This window comes from Gouania willdenowi, chromosome 21 (genome assembly GCF_900634775.1).
Source record: "Gouania willdenowi chromosome 21, fGouWil2.1, whole genome shotgun sequence".
NCBI classification, from domain to species: Eukaryota; Metazoa; Chordata; class Actinopteri; order Blenniiformes; family Gobiesocidae; genus Gouania; species Gouania willdenowi.
In genome coordinates, this window is record NC_041064.1 from 25890413 (window position 1) to 25911824 (window position 21412).

Consider the following 21412-nt stretch of genomic DNA (forward strand, 5'->3'; position numbering starts at 1 on the left):
GGGGGGTATGTGTCTCATTTCGTGCAACCTTATTTTTCTTCCAATTTCAGCCTCTAATATCTCAGGTACGACATCACATAGGGAACTAAAAGTTGGTATAGTAATACAGCTCCACCTACTCTCTCAGAATATGGATTTTCAATATTCACAAATGGTAAAATAACCCAAAGCTGGGTAAAAAAAAAAAAAAAAAAGACAAAAATGACGAAGTCGCATACTTTTTTTAAATTTTATATCCCAAGAAGGAGCAACCTTTATAATATAAATTAAAACAAAGATCAGATTATTTTTTTCTTACATTCCCACATGCTATACACAGTTATGGGCCAATGAACATAGTAAAGATTTCAACTTAAGAACCAATGCATATATCTGACTAATCATTAGTGATGTGAACAATCTATGTACATAGCTCAAAGCCGATCAAATTACAGGAAGTTAATTAATATACAAAGTTGTTTACTGAAGGCCCAAGCATGTTCCAGCCCAAAACCCCACTTTTGAGAGGCTGGCGTGTCCACCATATAAGATATACTGCATAGCAGATCTTTTTTTTTTTTGCATTTTCTGTTTAAAAGATACATTGGAGTAACTAATATCCTGCTTATCTTTACATGAGGTTACTTTTTTTAAAATTTAAACAGATATGCAAGATTTAATGTTACAGTGACTTTTTAGGAATGTTTTTCATTGTTTTTCATTTTTTCATGTATGCAAAAATAGAAAAGACAACTGACTGGAAACATTCAGTGCAATAACACAAGCATTAAAGTGGAAAAAAGGGTAGTATTTTTTATTTTTTTTTAAAGAAATGTTAAAACTATTAATCTATGACACCACATTAAAGTAATCACCTTCACATTAATTCATACCTAAAAATAAAAGTCTCATTAGCTTTGAAGCAATGTATTCTTTCAGAGCATTTACTGTAGCTAAATATTAATTGATGAAAATCTGTATCAATGACAAAAACCGAGGAGAGATCGTGTCATTCAAATACATTAAATGGACAATAGCCTATAAAATATTCCTGGAATCACTGCATCCGAACAGCAGTGACGAACACGTTTACTGTAGGTGACTATCATAAAAAATAATGACCTCCTTCAACTGTTCACAGTGAGGTGAATCTGTGCAACTTCCTGCAACATTTCCTGAGACAGTTTTCGCTCGGACTTCCTTCTCTCAGCTGCGGAAAAAGGTCCATCTTTCACTTCCCCTTCAGGAGGAAATGAGGCTGTAATGTGACATTAAAACCTGCTCCATCCACAGGGAAGGACAATGACTGCAGTCGTCCAGATGTTTCTCCTGACCACACTGATGTACCAAGGATTCACTTCAGAAAACCGTGAGTAGAAACCAACACAACAACCTCCTGTTGGTGGAGAAATGTCATCTTTGTCTCAATCACCTGCGTCGTGTTCACCTACTTTTTAAAAGTATCCAAGACAGAAGAAGTTCATTCCAGAGACGGCTTTAAAACACCTGACTTGTGACAGGGTCCAGGAAATAAGCAGGTGTCGTGCTGGATCACATCAGTGATATAATAATCTGGAGCCTGTCCGTGAAGTGTCCTAAAGGTCAGGATCAACATTTTAACGTTCGCTCTACACACAACCAGGAGCCAAAGGAGAGACTTCAGAACAGCAGTAATAAGATGAAGAAGAACTTCATACTGCGGGCAAGCGAGCCTCTCGAAATATAATGCGCGTCTATACTAAGGTTTACGGTACGGGTGCTAGGAGCGCCCAAAAAGGAGGAATACAAAATCAAAATTGAGTTTGAGATGCATTTTCCTGAACATTTTTGAGATAATTAAAGTTTATTTCTGCTAAAGTTGAAAAAATCTGTGACAGGTGACAAAGATATTTCAATTGATTCTTGTTCCTCATGTCCCTGGCTATTACCATGAGACTTTTCATCAGATTTTACTGTATAGTTTTTTAAAAAAAAATTAAAGGTTAATTTTGCTCAAATTGCATTGGGACACCTTGATATTTTATTCATATTCAATATTTTATTTTGAAAAATCTGTGACAGGTGACAAATATCTTTCAGTGGATTGTTGTTCCCCATGGCCCTGACTTATACTATGATAGTTTTCAACAGATTTTACTGTATAGTTTTTGAAAAATGTAAAGGTTAGTTTTGCTCAGTTTGCATTGGGCCATTCCAAAACCTCAATCTTATTCTGGTGAAGCCATTATTTTGTTGATTTGACTGTGTGCTTGGGGTCATTGTCGTGTTGAAAGATAAAGTTCCTCTACATCTTCAGCTTTCTAACAGAAGGCCAAAGGTTTTGTGCCAACACTGCCTGGTATTTGGAACTGTTCATAATTCCCTCCACCCCAGTTCGACCCCAGTTCCAGCTCAAGAAAAATAGCCCCGAAGCATGATGCTGCCACCACCATGCTTTACTGTAGGAATGGTGTTCTTTTGGTGATGAGCAGTGTTGTTTTTGCGCCAGTTATACTTTTTGGAATTATGAGCAGAAAGTTCAACCTTGGTTTCATTGGACCATAACACATTTTCCCACATGCGTTTGGGAGACTTCAAATGTTTTTTGCAAAATGAAGCCGGGCTTGGATGTTTTTCTTTGTAAGGTAAGGCTTCCGTCTTGCCACCCTACCCCATAGCCCAGACATATGAAGAAGACGGGAGATTGTTGTCACATGTACGACACAGCCAGTACTTGCCAGAAATTCCTGCAGCTCCTTCAATGTTGCTGTCGACCTCTTTTTAACGTCCCTGACCAGTTTTCTTCTCGTCTTGTCATCAATTTTGGACGGACGTCCTGTTCTTGGTAAAGTCACTGTTGTGCCATATTTTCTCCACTTGATGATGACTGTCTTCACTGTGTTCCATGTTATATTTAATTCCTTGAAAATAATTTTGTACCCCTCATTCTCTCACTTTTTTATTTTTACTTCACCTCCCTGAAAGGTTTCAGTCTGTTTTTCAGTTGCATTGTACAGATTATAGGTCACATTAAAGGTGGAAAAAGTTGTGACATTATTTATCTTGGTGTAATTTTTTTCATCACAAAAACCTGGCCTTTGAACAGGGGTGTGTAGATTTTTTTATATCCACTGTAGCTGAAAGAAACAGTTCTTTTATTTCGAATGCTGCACTGGAGACATGTTGCCATCAACATCCCAGAGGTTTCGCAAATTAGTTTTTACTGATGCACTCAGTTAAGTGTGGAGAGAAACCATTTACTGTACTCCTTTCTGCTGATGTAGGTAAACTACATCTGTAGCCAGAAAGCTTTTTTTTTATGAGTGCACAATTATACAGAATAGTGGGGTTGATTTAATATTGTTGCTGGAATAATGCTATCCAGGATCAGTGGGTTGGTAAGTTTTGAATATCAGTGGCTAAAATATCAACTTAACATTACGAGTTTAAACAGTTTAAACAAATACATAATAAGAATTCTCAGCTATTTTCCTTTGGTTGAGCAGGATTTGGGAAAACAGCACTAGTAGGGTGTAAAACACAGTAGGGTATAAAGTTATTGAAATTGGAATTAATAATACTGCATCAAAATTTTAATGATGTTTTTATTAAAACTTAATTTACACACACACACACACACACACACACACTGCAGCTGGTAATTACAAACACTTAAAGGTGCAGTCTGCAACTCTTATAAAAGTGAATTTTTGTCATATTTGCAAAAGCTGTCAATATGTAAGGACCTGCTTAGCTTCCGAGATCTAACGAGATCGGGCAATGACAGGCTGGAATGGCCACAAACAAATGCAGGTGTGAAAACAAAATCTCAGGTCTGGCCACAACCAGGTCTGCTCAGGGTGCCTCGAGCTGGAATATGACCAGCGGGCCCTGGACGCCCCCCCGGTTCCGGCCACCACTGCGCCGTCTTCACGGCAAAGAGCCTCCGTAGGCGGCTGGCACGCCAAGTCAGCCTGTCGGAACAGGGACCCTTCCTTTCCTTTCTCGGTGCCAAGGCCGCCACGGCGGATTTGGAGACGGTGGGACTCGTTTCTAGCTTTTGGACTTGGACTGTGGGGACGATGATTCTCATTTCAGAGGATGACGTCATCTTTGTTACCTCAGCTCGGGCTGTAAAGCCCGTCGCCTCCATGGAGGGAGCTGAGGAGCTGAGTGTCCCCGCCAAGTGGGGAGAGTGATTGGGTTCATAGTCCTCCAGGAACGGGCCCGCTGGCTCGATATGGCGAGAACAGAGAAGGACGACACCCTCTACATGCCCTTCTTTGGCTCTGCGCTGGCCTCTATGCAGAGGCGCTGCAAGGCCAAGAAAAAGGATGATGAGGCTCTCTGCCTCTGCCTTCCCAGGAAGTCCCCCATCCTTCTCAGGGGGCGCAGTTCAAGACCCCCAAGCTGCCTTTCCCCCGACCCGCCCAACCGTCAGGTCATGGTTCATCCGGCTGGCCCAGGAAGCCTTCGGTCTTGGCTACGACCCCCCCCCCCATTTCCAAAAAAGTAAGTTATTAAAGTATGTATGATTTGTGCTGATACAATACACAAGGCAGCAAAATGGAAGTATTGGAAGTGAAAAAGTTGTATTGGAACATCCATACTATGTTGGATGTAAACAAATAGCTAGCATTATTCGTTAATTACATGAGCCCATTAAAATGTCATCAACATACAGGAAAATTTGAGTAGCTTACTCAATGAAACTTGAGGCACACTTGGGACGATCATGAATTGTGCACACTACAATATATATATATATATATATATATATATATATATATATATATTCATTTTTTTATATATATATTTTTTCCATGAAATAAAGGAAATCAATTATTGCTATTCCTTCTGTTTCTTTTGTGTTGTTACATTCAGAATGCCACAGTGACACAGAGATCTACCATGTGAGTGAGGGCTTCCTGTTCTTGTTGAGGTGCCCTCATGCAAACACCAATGCTGAGGTGAAGTGGAGCAAAGCAGACAAAGGAAATGCCCCTCTCCCCCCTGGGGTGGAAGTGAGGGATGGTTTACTGTGGTTTCTACCAGTGCAGAAATCTCATAACGATACTTACAGCTGTGAAATAAGGTATAAAAGGAAGTTCTTTTTGTCTGTTTTTTTTTTAACATATATAAATAAGGTATGAATGATCCCAGTGCCCTGATGACTATTTTATTGAATGGTTTAGAATACAATCAGAAGCAGCACTTGTATTTATTTCTGCTGAAATAACATTTCAGATGAATTAATAAGACTGGAATGTTTCTCTTTCTCATCAGAACTGAGACTGGGTTAGTTAAGATGAGCTTCAGCTTGTCAGTGTCCACTGAAGCATGTCCCGAACCATCAGAGGTCAGGTTCCTCTCTAATGGAGTCAGCGGGGTTCTGCCCTGCAAACAAGAAGAGATCTTTGGGCTGAAAGAAACCAAGAGTGTGCGATGGATGAAGGTAATTTGGTTTATTCAAAGCTCCCAAACCAACTAAGAGGAGGCATGCAGCATTAACCCACATGGCTCACACAGTGTTAGCGGTACATCTTATGAAAAGGGGTGCACATTATATACATGTATTTTTTAAAACTATTTACTTTTTATGTCCATGGTGCACAATTATGCGTGCACAACTAAAAAATTCAATTCGAACCAAATAAAATTTTGTGATATGCATTTGTACACCTCAGATTTTGGGATCGATAGAAGTGAAAAACTGGAGTTGGCTCCTGATTGGGACCTGATTTGTTTTAGTTTTAGTGTAAGAAGAAACGGAAGAGGCTTTGGACACAAAGCGCTGCACATACAGAGCAGGAAGAGGGAGAAAGACATGAGACAGACACAGAAACTACGGTTAGGAGAAATGGGTAAAAGAGAATTTTGGAGATGGACAGCTCCACAGCCCTCTAAACATTTCATATCACACGGGTTTCACAAACAACTTGCACACCTGACATTAACCAGACCTTTCTTATTGTAGAAGTCTATTTGATCTTAAATATAAAAATAAAACCTTAATTGAGCGTCGCGTTAGTTCAGGCAGGCACGGAAGTCAAGCTAGCCAGCCCCACCAGCTGACAGTAGCATTTCCTTAAATGTTATATGCTTTGGTTAGAGCTGTATTTAAACCACTGCAACAGGCCTACTTCCCCACGCTTCGTCCACAAATGCCTCGCTACACACCCACACCCCCACCCCAGCTTCTCCTCTTCTGTCTAATTAAACACTGTCTCCTGTTGCCATCTAAACGTCTGTGCTTCTGTTCCAGGGGGTAATGCTAACCGCTCTCTCTGCTTATGCCTTTCCATGTAGCTCATGGAAGAGCGAGGAGTATCTCCCTTCGCTTCAGGCTTTCCACACAGTTGGTGGAAGGGCAGAGAGGTCCCAGAACAGAGCCTTACTGCCAAATCTGAAATACATGCTAATAAGACATTTGACCAAAGTGATCCTGACTGAACTAACAATAAATACTGGATATAAACACTTTTTAGTCATATTTTTCATTTGTAATATACTTACGATAAACATGTAATATTAATTTAATAGTAAAACTAATAATAATGATAAGACAGTTATAGGGAGAGTGATGATGATGATGATGATGATGATGATGATGATGATGATGATGATGATGATGATGATGATGATATTCATTCAGTTTTTTAAAATAGTAATTGTTGTAAGGGCTTAAAAACCATCATTTCATTTGGGTTTCAGATATTTGTACATTTAGTTTTCAATCATTTCATTAGAAATATTTCTGTGAAGCTTCAAAGAACAGACATGTCGTTGTGCTGCTTCCTTTCATTTTAAGTTTAAATGAAAATCAAACCCTTCTGTTCTGTTCCTCATGTGAGATTCCTATTGAAAAAAGAAAAATAAATAAATTGAGCAGTAAGCAACAACCCGATGTTCTCCCCTGAGCACCAAACCAAAAAAGTGATGCGCACTTGTTTATATAAAGCCATTTTGCCATTCATATTATACCTTAGCTTACCTAACACGCCCCCTGCTGTACAAATCATGAATCCCATGTGTATGTTTACCAGGAAAATGTAAATACATAACTACCTCATCTCTCCATCTTTCAGTTGGAATAATATTTTGAATAACATTTAACCATCCATCATTCTTCATATCCAGTTAATCCACAGATAGTTGTCAGTTTAGGTGGTAGTTGAGAGCTGTGTATGCTATAAAACTAAAATTTTAAATAATGCAGGTGGGGACATCCTTTCTAAATGTTTGCTCTGCCCAGATAAATGAAGACTCTCTTAGTCCTCATCCAAAGAACATTTAAGGAGAATACGGATGTAGATTAAAATGATTATCTAGACAAACTCTGGCATGCTTCCTTCACAGTCATTTACGTACATCTCTCCTGTGTCTCGTGTAAAGAATTGCCTCCATGAGCAGCAACAACAGGAGTTTATGGACAAAGACGGGGCCATGAGGCTGTTTGCCACTTCGGAGAGAGATGCTGGAAATTACACATGTTTGGTAGACATTATTGTGGATGGCAGGAATTACACTGCAGCACGGAGCCTCCAGTTAGCTGTTGACAATGGTGAGGATTTTAGCTACGATAATAAATACTCACAGAATCTAATTTATTTTGCTGGACTGCTTGAAAAAATAAAAGGTTTTTATTGGGTTGCAGTGACTTTCAGCTCTTTGAATACCTACAGGTACAGTTTATATGGAACCTCAGGTGGTGATGCCCAATGAAGATGTGTTCATTGTTGAAGTAGGTAAGTAGCACATCAGAAACTTAACATGACTACAAATTAATAAAACTCAAATATTGTTTTGCAGTTCAAGCTCGTCTGTTTGCTGACTCAATTTAAGCGCTTTTGACTTTTTATAAGAACTGCATCATATCATTCTTATTGAATGTGCTTGTATAGGGTCACTGATGCCTGACAGTGTTTCCAGATTGATGATTAAAAAAAATAAAACTGTTACAAACTTCTAGAAATCACATAAAAACCATGATTTTGGGGTTATTACAGTTCATCTCTAACAGTGACTTCCTGACCTGCAAAATGAAGTCAACAAACACTGGTTCTTCATTGCATCCAACCAATAAGTAACAGAAGACAGGCTACAATTGCAAAACATGTCAACTTTACACTGAAAGCAGCTACTGTAGGTTAAACCTCAAACTTTTGTAAAGTACATTTTCAAGTCCAGTCGATTTTATTTATAGAGCACATTTAAAAACAACAGACATTGACCGAAGTGCTGTACAGAAGTTATAAAAGTTTACACAAGTAAAAGAAAATGAGATCAAATAAATAAACCTACTAATAACTCAATTCCATAGCTTAGCTCCACCAAGTAAAAACTACATTTTTCATGATGAGGAAATGACATTCTGATGTAAAATTAAAATGTAATATATCCAGATTCTCTCTTTCCTGACTAAATAAATGACTGAGTTTGGATAAAGGTAATTATTTCCCTTTCATAAAATTCAGCTTCAGAATTGAATGTGTATATATCTCCTTTATAAATCTGTCAAAGTGATTAGTGAAAACGTGGGAATGACTAAAGTTGGGATAAATATGATATGATGAGGAATATTTTCAAAAGCATCTTTCCACAAACAGAGTGTGATGCAGCAGGTTTGTTCTTGTTATTCTCCCTAATGACCAGGCATGAAAGCAGAGGTGAAGTGTTTAGCCTACGTTGGCGTCACTGAGGACAGTGAAATGATTATTTTCTGGACTGTTGATGGATCCTACTCTGAAAACTACGAGGAGATGAATGTTTCATCAGAATAGTGAGTATTTGCTTTTCAAGCTGACTGACTTCACAAAATTCTAGTCATACATGTCATGCTCATGGGATGGGAGTGAAAAGGCTCACACACCTAACAAAGGAGCTGCAGAATATTATAAAACTGATAATATTCTTTCTGAATGATGATGTTTAATAAATGTCACATGCTGAGAATATTTCTGGTTGTTTTCTTTTAGTTTTTATGATGGGGGCAAGGTATATTACATGTCCATTTTGTCCATCTCCAAAGTTCTTCATCGTTTTCTGGATGTACCAATAAAATGCCACATACAAAGCCCTTTGGATAATGACGAGGGCACTGCCTGGCTGCGAGGTAAACATTCTAGTTTTGAAAGAATAATGTCTATAACATCACATTCTATTTTTTGCACAATTTGTTTTATTAAGTCCTTACTGGTTTTGTTTTTCCTTCCATGTAGAAGACCACAGTGTGTTCCAACTGAGTACAACTCTCTGTCTCATTGCTGTGCTGATTTCTTTAGCACTGGCTTTTCTCTTCTTCTTCAGAGTAGACCTGATCTTGGCTTATAGGAAACTGTTAAAACTGTTTTCCAAACGAGGTAGGACTTTGATCAGCAGAATCTGTGCTTCTCCGGACAATCGTGGCATGACAGGGACAACGACTCTTTTTTATTTGTGTGTATCTGCAGTTACAGGTGGAAAGCAGTATGACGCCTACGTGAGCTTCCTCCATCCTGAATCTATGAATTCTTATGAAACTGCTCGGTTTGCACTGCAGATCCTTCCTGCTGAGCTGGAGGGAAAACATGGATACACTTTGTACATCAGAGGACGGGATGACAGTCCTGGAGAAGGTCCATCACAAATGAATGATTAACTTTGTTTGAAAATGTGCACACGCAGATTAAAAAAACACAAAGTTAAAAATAGTCTCTGTAGTAAACTATTTGACTAACTGTATTAGGCGTATGCAAAAGCTTGCATGTTAATCAACTTACCATTATGACTTAGCTGTTGAACTAACTCACATGTGGCAAATCTGGCCACATGTGAGTGACCATCCATTTCAGCCCGCACAAGAAAGTTAAAAAGACAGACATGTGTAAAGTACAAACCTTGGGACATTAAAATGTTAAGGTTCCATTTATTCAGACAACTTTTTTCAGGAAATTTACTTTGATCTTCTAACGTGTTTCGACTGTCACCTGCCAGCCTTCCTGCTGATGTGTCCTTATAAGTTATTTCTGGGCGTGGCCAACCTAACAGTTATGTCAGGCTGGCCACGCCAAAGTAAATTTCCTGAAAAAAGTTGTCTGAATGAATGAAAACTTATCATATTATACAAAGAGAAGACAAAATTAACTTGCTGGAATTATTATGGGGACATTAATGTTGGAATTACTTGTTTTCCCGCCTAAAATCTGCGGCCCACTTCAAACTACTTTGTATTTGACACCCCAGAATTAAATAGTCAACCTAGTTCACCTATATAACAATGACCTCACTAACTTGGCTTCCCAATAAACAAAAATAGAAAATAAACAAACAAACAAACAAACCCTCTTATCTGCTTGTTTGTATTTAACTTTTTGTCTTGCAGCGTTGCATGATGTGGTTTCAGCTGCAGTGCGTCAGTCACGCAGACTGATCATCATCGTCTCTTCACTCACCGAAACCAAGGAAACGGTGCCTTTACATGAAACTGAGATCCAGCTTTGCTACGAACATAAAATCGGCATTTTTGATGCGTTGACGCAGAACAATCTTCGCGTAATCTTGCTGGAAGTGGGTGAGAAGTGTACTCCTTATCAAACAGATACTGATCCAGTCAAATGGTATTGTATAGTAATAAGAATGAGTTTTCAAGTCATTAATGAAATGGAAGTCAGATGTAAGAAATAGTTGGATATATTTGCCTCATAGATCAACAGATCAAAGATCATTTGCTCAAAAAAAAGATGTAGAAGGTTGAAATTGCCGCTCAAAAGTTTCTTTTGATCTCCTCTGTGAACACATTGCATTGTGGGATGTGGAGTCCCTTAGAAAATGCATATAAGTGTTTTTACTTCACTGTGATTTATTGAGCTTGCTCCCACAACTCTCCCAAAGTGACACATTTCTGGTGTTTTCACCAACTGAAAGTTGCAACAAAACAATGTTGAATCTTTATTTCTAGGCTTAAACGGAAAAACCTGAATCTGGCAAAAATGTAAATATCTCCCGGAGTGACATACGTGATATCACGTGAAATATCAGGAATAAACCAGAACAAAAATGATCACTGGCATCCTTGTCTGACGAAGAAACACCAGAAATCACATGAAGAGTGAAGGAAAAAACACTTCTATATATCTGCTTATGAGACTCCACATCCCACAATGCAATGCAATACACAAAACTTTTCTGACATTGTTGATAAGAAAGTGTTTAAAGCGATCAACACAAACTTTTAAGTGGCACTTTAAACCTTTTACATCTTTTTTCGAGCAAATAATCACTATGGTTTTATCTGATGAAAATGTTTTGTTTTCAGCAGCTTTATTTTTAATGGTATTATTTGTGGTGAGTGTTGTCTTTGCTTTGTCCTTTTCATTTCAAGAACAATGCAGAAAATACATTTAATAGAATCTACATAGGCAACCATTGTTGGTTTAAACCAGATTCAATGATTTATACAAAAGTTTGACATAATTTGTGAATAATGATGAATAATGAAACCTCTGATTCAATACCACAAACCTACTTAAACATAGGGATTGGTGCCAGAGGTGTTTTATTGGTGCAATTTCCAATGAGATGCCAATAAATCTACTCTTTGGTCTTGGACAACTACTCAGTGAAGGCCGAACGAGGAGCCTAAATATTACAGATCAAGTTTTTGTTTTTTGTTCTCTCCCTAAAAGAACATGTTTTGTTCTCATTTACCAGGTGATACAGTCAACTACAGTCGCTTACCGGAGTCTTTGCGCTACATCAAAAGGAAACACGGTGCTCTGAAGTGGAACAGTGTCTATCTTAAAAGCTGCAAACTTAGCAAAAAGCACTCTGAGAGAAACTTCTGGAAGAATCTAAGGTATCACATGCCTTCTGTGCCTGTCAGAAATCTTCTGTCAGGCACTTCTGACTCTGTTTGAGCTGAAAAGCTGACCTGTTAAAATGTTTTGTATAGAGGAATGTGTTCTGTATACATCGGAAAAAACCAAGTGTGAAACCAAAGTATTTATTGACATACTTGCACGCTCCCTTAATTTGATGACATGGTAAAGGAAGATGGGATAAGTCCGAAATGTAAATGATCTTGTTTACGTGCAGGGTGTCTTGATATTCATGTCTGCTATGTGAATGCTCTTGAAAGCTCCTTTTTTAAGGTGTATCATTGAGGTTGGGTTGAGTTGATTATGGTATCTGACCACTGCTCACTTTGGGTAGCAAAGGGTCAATGTGGTTTTTTTTGTCAACAACATTACTAAATGTACAAATAAACTGAGTCACATTTACCATAACCAATGAAACCAAAATGCACTTGGAATTATATATTTTATATAATCTAGAACTGTTTCCATCCTGTAAGTTACAAATGTATTTATTTTTGGATCAATAAATGTCATTTTTAGATTTGAACTTAGAGGTAAATTTGTTGTACATCACTCTACATTTTATACAGTACTAAATGTCTGCATAGTATTTGTCATGTCAACAACATTTATCCAATGGCTAAAAACAAAAATAAAACTAAGTTCAAACAAAATGTATTCAAATTGTCCTCAACAAAATTCACCAAAAAAAAAAAATACGAGACAAAATGTTTCTTCAGTTATTTATAACACATTTAATCCAGTCAGTGGCTAATTATGATTTTTCAGATCAAGATAAACTGGTTCATACATGCACATTATAGCTTATAAAGCATCACTATGAAGAATCTGTCGATAAAACTCTAAATTTGATTGGAAGGAATGACCTTTGGTCAGCTGATTTTCAGCAGATACATCCCATGATGCTCTGCTCTGCACATGTCCTCATTCGCCCTTTTACCCAATTTTCTGCAGCTGCAGTGATTTGAAGACATGATTGGGGACCACCTGTAAGAAAATGTGAGTGCACATGCATAATGTGTGTGTGTGTGTGTGTGTGTAGACACTGAGCCATGGCACTCTGTTCTAAGGGGGTCGGGGGATGGGTGGAGCAGAGCTGCAGTGGGTGATGTTTGGCCCAGCAGCTGGGAGCTGCTCCATGCTTTTGTTCTGCTTTGACCCGTGTGACCCAGGCACTCGCCCTGATGTCACCAACACACTTCCACACAGCTGCACAGTCTGACTCGCAGACGTCATGCACACATGCACCATGCACAAGCAATAACGTAAAAGGTCGAAGACACACACACACACACACACACACACACACACACGCACGCACATTGCTTTTAATCGGGCTCTATCTATCATAACTTAATTACAGTGATCACTCATTTATGTCTATGTGCTTATCTCTGTGAAACCAAGAGTGTATAATATCAAAATCATTAATATTATTTTAATGTTAATAGGATGCAATCATAATTAAAATGTGTGGTTCTCCCCGTAATAATCTTCCACTTTTTGAGACCATAAGTAATAACAGTAATGAAATGCTAAATGTCAGTATGATTAGCAAATCCTTTACTTTCACCTTTAAAAACAAGGTTTTGCCATTTCCTTCCTATGTGATTTATCTCAGTAGTGTGTCATCCTTAGTGTGTTTGTGCAAACACTCCATCTCCATTACACCAAACACAAGGCTGTAGGAAACAGCAGGTGGCATGTGTGTGTGTGCGCGCGCTCGCATGTTGGTTTATCTGCTGCCTCTTTGCCTCTTTAGGTGACCAGAGGGCATTAGGCCTAAGGCCAGCCTATTGTGTCCTTCAAGTCCTCAATGACCCTGCCACCCCCCACCACACACACACACACACCCTCTATCTATCTATCTATCTATCTATCTATCTATCTATCTATCTATCTATCTATTTATCTATCTATCTATCTATCTATCTATCTATCTATCTATCTATCTATCTATCTATTTATCTATCTATCTATCTATCTATCTATCTATCTATATGTCCATACATCTTCCATCCATCCATCCATCCAACATTCTATCCATCTATATGTCCATCCATCCATCAATTCATCCATCCATCCATCCAACATTCTGTTCATCTATATGTCCATCCATCCATTAATCCATCCATCCATACCTGATTTACCTATTGTGTGTTCCAGGATGTTCAACCTCCTTACGTAGAGTAGAAAGCACGGCACACTGTTGACAGGTCTAACACACACACAAACAACCAAACTAACAAAAACATATTTGTTTCAAACTGGCATGTTGCCATGCTGTTTTTCCACCCTCAAATTCTGGTGGTTTGTTCAGAGCTAAAATAAGGTGGTTTGGAACATACAATACAATGCATGTTGGGCTTAGAAGAATTAGAGTTGTTCTTTTCAATGCGTGATAAGATGCATTGGATAGAAGAAGCGTAACTAACAGGCTTCATTTTTGATGATTGGGATCATGTATTAGGAGGTACATCCATATGCTCTCTTCTTTGTTTAGAAGTAAAAATGCTGCTCAGGTCAAACATAACTTCTCTGGTTCATCTTGTGTAAACAGTGGCAGTGCTACCCAGTGCTGCGACAGGCGATTGGCCGAGAGCAGGACACCTGTTCATCCTGGGACCAGAAGCAGATGGTCCACATGCCTCCTGGTCCCAAAGGGGAAAACCTGTCAGCTGAGCCCCAATTAAGGAGTCACTATGAGTCAGGGTTAGTGGGCGGGGGTGGGGAGCTAATGGAGGAAGCAGTCAGATAATAAAATGACTCAGATATGATAAATGACCAAACTGTGGGAAATTTGCACAAATACCGTATATTGACAATATGTAATTTCGAAGATAATATTTCATTACAGTTTTTCTTAATTGTTTACACACATTTACTGGTACTTGAGACACAATGACCACAACATGTGACTAATGCACCAATGCCCTGAACCAATTCTGCTAAACTACAAACGCAATTCCCTGCATTTGACACAATTTTCAGGAAGAAAATATCTTGTTTTCACAAGGAACACACTGTCATTCAAAATTCTAAAGTTTGATTGCCCTACTATGACTAAACACATGGCAAGGCAAATTTATTTGTATAGCGCATTTCATACTCAAGGCAACTCAATGTGCTTTACATGATAAAACATTCAATAGTTTAAAATCAATAAGAACATTTAAAATCATCAGTAAAATCAATTAAAACCATCAGCAAAATCAATTAAAATCATTACATCAACAACATGACCAAAAATCTCTCTCTCAATCATACGCAGTAGAGAAAAAAAGTGCCTTTAACTTTGATTTAAAAATGTTCACACTAGATGCTGACTTCAGCTCTGCTGGCAGTTTGTTCCACTTCTTTGCAGCATAACAACTAAAAGCAGCATGACCATGTTTACTGTGAGCTCTGGGCTCCACTATCTGACCTGTGTCCATAGATCTGAGAGACCTGCTGGGCAAACATGGGCAAACACCTGTCACACAGTTTTACAATGATCAATCAGAGCTTTAGCATAAAAGGGCAACAGGTGAGCTCTTCTGTTTTGGAGAAATGGATGCCAGCATTGGAACCAGAGGCAGAGTCAACATTGCTTGTGTTGTGGATGAGGTGCTGTGGCCAGACCGAAATAGAAGAGGATGCAGCATATTTATTTTTTATTTTTATTTTTTTTACTGTAACTGTATACAGTAAATTATTTTGTTTTGTATATGCAAGTTTGTGTTGATTAGGATGTAAAGTGTACATATTTTATGGGAAAAATATATTTGATTGTGTATTTGTGTGTTCTGAGTATTTCTGTATGTACTGTCTGTAGTAAGTGTAACACTGAACAAAAAAAAAGCCTAAGCCATTATGATGAATCTCCATTCATCATAATGGATGGATTGATTCTGAAAAACTCAGTATCACTAGCCACGAACATCACTGCACACCACAGGTATATAAAGGTCTTAAAAAATGAATTATTTTTACCTAAACAGTGAAGCAGTCTAAAATCCTAATATGTTACGTTTATCAATCAATCAATCTATCAATCTTTATTTATAAAAAGTGCTTTTCATACAAATGCAGCTCAAAGTGCCACGGCCCATCACAGCCCCTAGTGCAGAGGGCTCCATCAGAGAAAACACTAGGATAGTAATCCTAAAAGATAACATAAAAGAACAATCCTAACAATCCTAGAATTATGAGAATAACATCAAAGATAACAATCCTAAAACAATAAAAACAACAAAAGATAACAATAAAAACATGAAAGATTACAATCCCAAAATTATTAAATATTTAGTGAAAAACTAATTTGAAAAGGTGGGTCTTGAGCCTGTTCTTAAAAATATGAACGTTCTCTGCAGCCCTGAGGTTCTCCGGCAGACTGTTCCACAGACGGGGGCCGTAAAACTGGAACGACGCCTCAACGTGTGTGCGTGACCTGATGTAGGGATTATTAAAAGGCCAGCGCTGGAGGACCTCAGGGTTTGAGAAGGTTATGGTAAAAGTAGCTCTGAAAGATAAGAAGGCCCAAGACCATTAAGACACTTAAAAACCAGTAAGAGAACCTTAAAATCGATCCTGAAAACAAGGGGAGCCAATGCAGCGATTTTACAGTTTTTGCCTACACTTGTCTACTTTATATAAAACACTGCAGTCTTTAGTTTCACATCAATCAAAAAATGAAATACTAAATTCAAAATAATTACAGTAGTGTACTTCACAGTACAGTAAATTCAACTAAAGCAGAAATAAAACAAATAATACACTATTGTAAACACAGAAAAACACAATTGTGCACAAGTGGGCTTATGGATCCATCCGTCTGTTGGGGTGTGGCCACAGGATCATGTGGTTGGCAGTCATTTAAGCCATCTCCAAGCAGAGTCCAATATAGAATTCAGAAATGGCGAATAACAGGGGTAAGTACACAACTTCAAATTGATCATGGTTGGTGAACCAGTTCTGGACCAGAGCAGCATGATGGAAACCAACATTATCCCAGACAACAACAAACCTGGGCTGCTCTGGTCTATCCTGTACCACTGCATCATGAAGTGCAGTAACATGATATGGTACAGTACTGTAAATACTCTAGATACAGTCTGAGTAGAGTAGAGAGTTGAAAACATAATTGTTTTCCAGTTGGAATGTCAATATTATGGATGAAACCGACTTGGATTAGAGTGGACTCTGCCCAGCTTCCCTGATAGTCAGACCATGTTTTATGAGATGGTCCAACAAAGTCGCTCTGATATCATCTGAAATAATTGTCCTTGCATGGCTTCTTCCTCTACCTCTCCCTGACTCCACGCTTGTAAAGTTCACAAAATGGCTTATCTGATGCCTTTTTGTATCTGGCTGATTGGTGTTCAATTTGGTCACTAAGTATTTTCAGTTCTGTGATATGTATTTTCAATTACCCAATGTGTGTTGTGTTTTGAATAGACGTGTTTTCCCAATGATACCATGAGATTTCCTATTTGAACTAAGTGTCTTATGTATGAGGTAGCGTGCAGGAGCAAGTGTGTTACAGAAACGCAACTAAAGTGCAAAGCAGCGCTTTTGTTTAAGGTATGATTACACTTTGTTTAAGGTATAGTAACAACAGCTTTAAGTTATGTTACTTTGGTTTAGGCATGTGTCTATAGTGTTGAAGCAAGGGGTGAAAACTGTAAAATGGGTGTAATGTGTTCCCACCAAATCTTCGTCAGGGCACGTGCTCCTGAATTCTGCAATAATTGTAAACTTGAAATATTATTTTTGGGAAGACCAGAAAGCAGGGAATTACAGTAGTCAATTAAACGAGTGATAAAAGCATGCGTTAGCGTCTCCGTGTTGGCCTGAGAGAGAATGGGACGGACTCTGGCTATGTTCTTTAAATGATAAAAACCTAATTTGGTTATATTTTTTTATGTCATTTGTAGTTGTTTCGTTCTTATTGAAATTTTGTGAAGAGACCACCTGAACAAATGCAAGTGTGAACTAAGGTTATATTTGATATTTTTCATCAGCAACTTTGCCTCAAACAAACAAAGAGTCCCTCAGTTTTCTACGAACAAGGCAAATGATAAACATTCGATACAGAAATGATTCCATTTCTGGTTAACGAAAGTATTTCATTGTGTCATATATTGTTTGAGAATATTTGCCATTGAAGAATGAGGATCATTAGTAGTATAGTAACTTGCCTGTAAATAAATAAAATCTTACTGAATACATTTAATCTGCAAAGGTTATAAACTATGACATCGTCTCTGCTATGGAGAAAATTATTAGAGAACTTGGTCATTTATTCATTTTATTCTCTTCGTGTATGTGTGTGTGTGTGTGTGCGTGTGTTGTGTGTGTGTGTGTGTGTTGTGTTGTGTGTTGCGTGTGTGTGTGTGTGTGTGCGTGTGTGTGTGTGTGTGTGTGTGTGCGTGCGTGTGTGGGTCTATGTGCAGCTGCCAGCCAAGGGTCCCTCTTTGTGCGCCCCTCCCCACCTATTGTCTACTTAGGCCTTCTTGTCCATTCAAAGCTGTAGTCAGTGTGTGTGTGTGTGTGTGTGTGTGTGTGTGGGTGTGTGTGTGTGTGTGTGTGTGTGTGTGTGTGTGTGTGTGTGTGTGTGTGTTGGATACAGGGGCAGACTTATCCCACTCGTGTCTCTTTTGATTGGAGGAGAGGTGGGTGAGTGGTAGTGCTGATAAAATAGGCTGAGTGCTGGAGTGCTGTGTGTGTTTGAGGTGGAGTTCTGTGTTTATATTGGCCAGGGGGGAGATGGATCCTCAATGAGGAGGGGTTTGGAGATGCCTTGCACTCCATCTGTTGTTAAGTCCCTGTGGTGAAGCAGCAGCTCCAGCTCACAGTATTCACTCTGACTCAAAAAGGGAAACTCCATCTCTCTCATCCCTGACTAACTCAGAGGAAAACCCCTTTTCTCAGGATCAAAAGCTTGAAACTCTCGAACACCACTGGATCCAAAGCTTTTATTTATCATTGAGGAAGGAAGTCCTGACACATGAAAAAGGATTGTCAACTTTTTGTGCCTTTGGGAGCTCATGAAATGACCTCATTTCACCTGTGATTTAACAGGAGTTGGAGCTTCTTTTCTGTTGTGCTGCTTTGTGCTTTGGTAAGTGATTGTTTTTGTCCTCAGATGATCAAAGTCCTGAAAATAACCTCAGCGCGCTTTTTAAAACATGTTTCTGTGATGAAATTGTTCCTTTAAGTGTAAAATATATAACTTATGTACATCAGCTCAAAATATACAAGATACAGCTAGTGCTACTATACTGATTTAGTCCATAATGTCTGATGATAACTTTTTTTTTTATTTAAGTCAGTGTTTCCCAAACTTTACTACACCATGTAACCCTTAGCCTTTATTTCTTATGGCAAGTGCCATTGAGCTCATGTTATACATTATTTATTTGTGTCTGCAGGCTCGTTTAAACTATTTTCTGTGTGTTGTTTAACATTAACCTTGAATTTGGGCCTTTTTATTAATTTATTTTCTGTTGTTTTGCTCGTTGAACTTCACCTTTTGGTGTATTTTAAAGAGTTGTGCCACAAACTATTATTGATGGATAAGAAAAAACTGTGCATGTAAAAAAAATAAACTGACAAATGTTTCTGTGTAGCTCCTGAGAGGTGTACTCCTAAAGGTACACGTACCCCAGTTTGGGAACCACTGATTTAGGTGATTCAAGTTTTCAAGGTGGATACCTTTAACATATTAGCTTACTTTGATATTTGAACCTCGAGAATATTGTATAACTAACTTTTCTAGTATTTATTGGATTTCTGTTAAGGTTCAATTGATTTATTTTTACCCATACTTCTTAACCTTATTTAATGCAGAGGCATAAAAAAATGTTTTATTCTTATCAGTGCTTATTGTGATGTGAATGTTCAAAACCATCATATGATCAGCAAATGTTTTACTCTTCAAAAGTTGTATTCATGATAATCCAAAATGAGCCGTAAGGTCAAGTTCACTTTAAATGCATCATTAAGCAAACATCTACATCATGTTTGTTTGTTTGTTTAGATTTTAGTCAAGATGGAGAAAATGTTGTTTTTTGTGGATTTATTTGTTTTTTCCCAGAATATAAGGCATGGTTGATGTTTTACAATGTTTAAATGAGCCTATGATACACAGCAGATTGTGACCTTTGCATTATGTGGGTTTAGTTGGAAAAATGGAGGAAGAAGCAGAGCCAGTGAGAGGTGAAAGTAACCCCCCCCCCCCCCCCAGCCAGCAGGAGCACATGACAGCAGGCAGTGGTGTTATGTATGACTGAGGGTGAATCTGGACGCCACCAGTTGCTGGAGGAGGATGCTTTAAGGGTAGTCCCTAGCGGCTTAAGCAGGCATCTGTCGTGTCCCCCCGCCCCCACACCCCCAAACACATACACTTTCCCTGCACCCTCCACTCTCCGTGTCCCCATCCCAGCCGTGTGCTGCTGTGGCAGACTGGCTCAGTCAGCAAATGGCAGCTGGGTCGTGGCCCTGAGGGACCGTTCAGGGTCCAACCTCAGGGGAGATCAACCCAGATCATGACAACATCCAGAGATGAGCACAGAGCAGATACTGGGGGACGGGGTGCAGCACCTGCTCTCTATGGAGGCTGAAATGCATCCTTACAACACTGAAGTGAAGTGGAAAAATGTTCTTACAATATTAAATTATAGAAGTCAGGGGGAAGTGCGTAAACTTTAGAAGTTCCTTTAGGATTACACTAAAATATATTGGATTAGATAACTTAAAATCATTACATTGGTTAGTTAGACCTGTTTAGTGCTTTAGCTGGTTGTAGCTTTTACAAGAAAAGACAACTTCTTCACACAATGCTGCCACCTTATTTTCCTATAATGACACAAGAAGGCACAGAGAGTCTATGAATGCCAATTTTCACCATATCATTGCATGGAAACAGTCAACTTCATGTTCAAAATTAAACATAAATATCACAGACGTAAAACAGAAACTAGTTTTATAATCTAGAAAGAAAAGATGTTTAGCAAACACTCTGTGGATAGTTGATAAGGATTCATGTCAAAGATCAAAACCTACTTTCTTAAAACGTGGGCAAACCTCTGCACCACGGCTCTTTTTAAAAGTTTTGTGCCTGAATTGTTAAGATTAGTTTGGTAATATATTGAGCCTGACACTGGAAAGACATTCTCATAATTCTAATCATATAAAGCCTGACCGTCTAGAACAAACACATTTTTGCAACTGACTACCAGCTGTGGCTGCTCCGATGCACAAAAATTGCTCACAAATAACCACTTCAGACACGTCCAAAGTAGCTCCAACACACCTTCTTCTGTTGTTGGCAGTAATGATAAACTATCTAAAATAAAATGTAGCAAATAGCATTACTAAACTGCAAATAACATTTTTTTTAAAATCAGAGAAATCAGGTATGCCTATGTAAACACTGCATAGTAAGCCACAATTTCACGTCACATCCTGCCAAAAATGGCTGCTCCGTATAGTATTTTAAGGTATAAAATTGTACAAAAGTGCTACCTGTGTGCGTTTTTTACAAAAAAATATGCAAATATTTTGTTTATTGGTGAAACGTTAAATACATTTTATGTGATATACATATCCACGAC

General features: G+C 38.4%; 1 protein-coding gene across 1 annotated transcript; it reads left to right on the forward strand.

Moving 5' to 3' along the window:
- The first annotated feature begins 1159 nt into the window (after positions 1-1159).
- LOC114455448 (interleukin-1 receptor type 1-like) lies at positions 1160-11990 on the forward strand. Its single transcript, XM_028436692.1, has 12 exons — positions 1160-1201; positions 1273-1348; positions 4843-5053; positions 5245-5413; positions 7354-7522; positions 7644-7706; positions 8614-8740; positions 8937-9073; positions 9180-9320; positions 9411-9575; positions 10322-10510; positions 11650-11990. The coding sequence occupies exons 2-12, from the start codon at positions 1282-1284 to the stop codon at positions 11853-11855; spliced, it is 1644 nt and encodes a 547-aa protein (XP_028292493.1). The 5' UTR covers positions 1160-1201; positions 1273-1281; the 3' UTR covers positions 11856-11990.
- Positions 11991-21412: the final 9422 nt, after the last annotated feature.

Excerpts from the sequence above, each read along its gene's own strand:
- LOC114455448 (XM_028436692.1), top strand. The coding sequence starts at position 1,282 with ATGACTGCAGTCGTCCAGATGTTTCTCCTGACCACACTGATGTACCAA. Across the intron at positions 5,414-7,353 it reads AGAGTGTGCGATGGATGAAG|AATTGCCTCCATGAGCAGCA; the intron begins GTAATTTGGTTT and ends TCTCGTGTAAAG. Across the intron at positions 10,511-11,649 it reads CGTAATCTTGCTGGAAGTGG|GTGATACAGTCAACTACAGT; the intron begins GTGAGAAGTGTA and ends CTCATTTACCAG.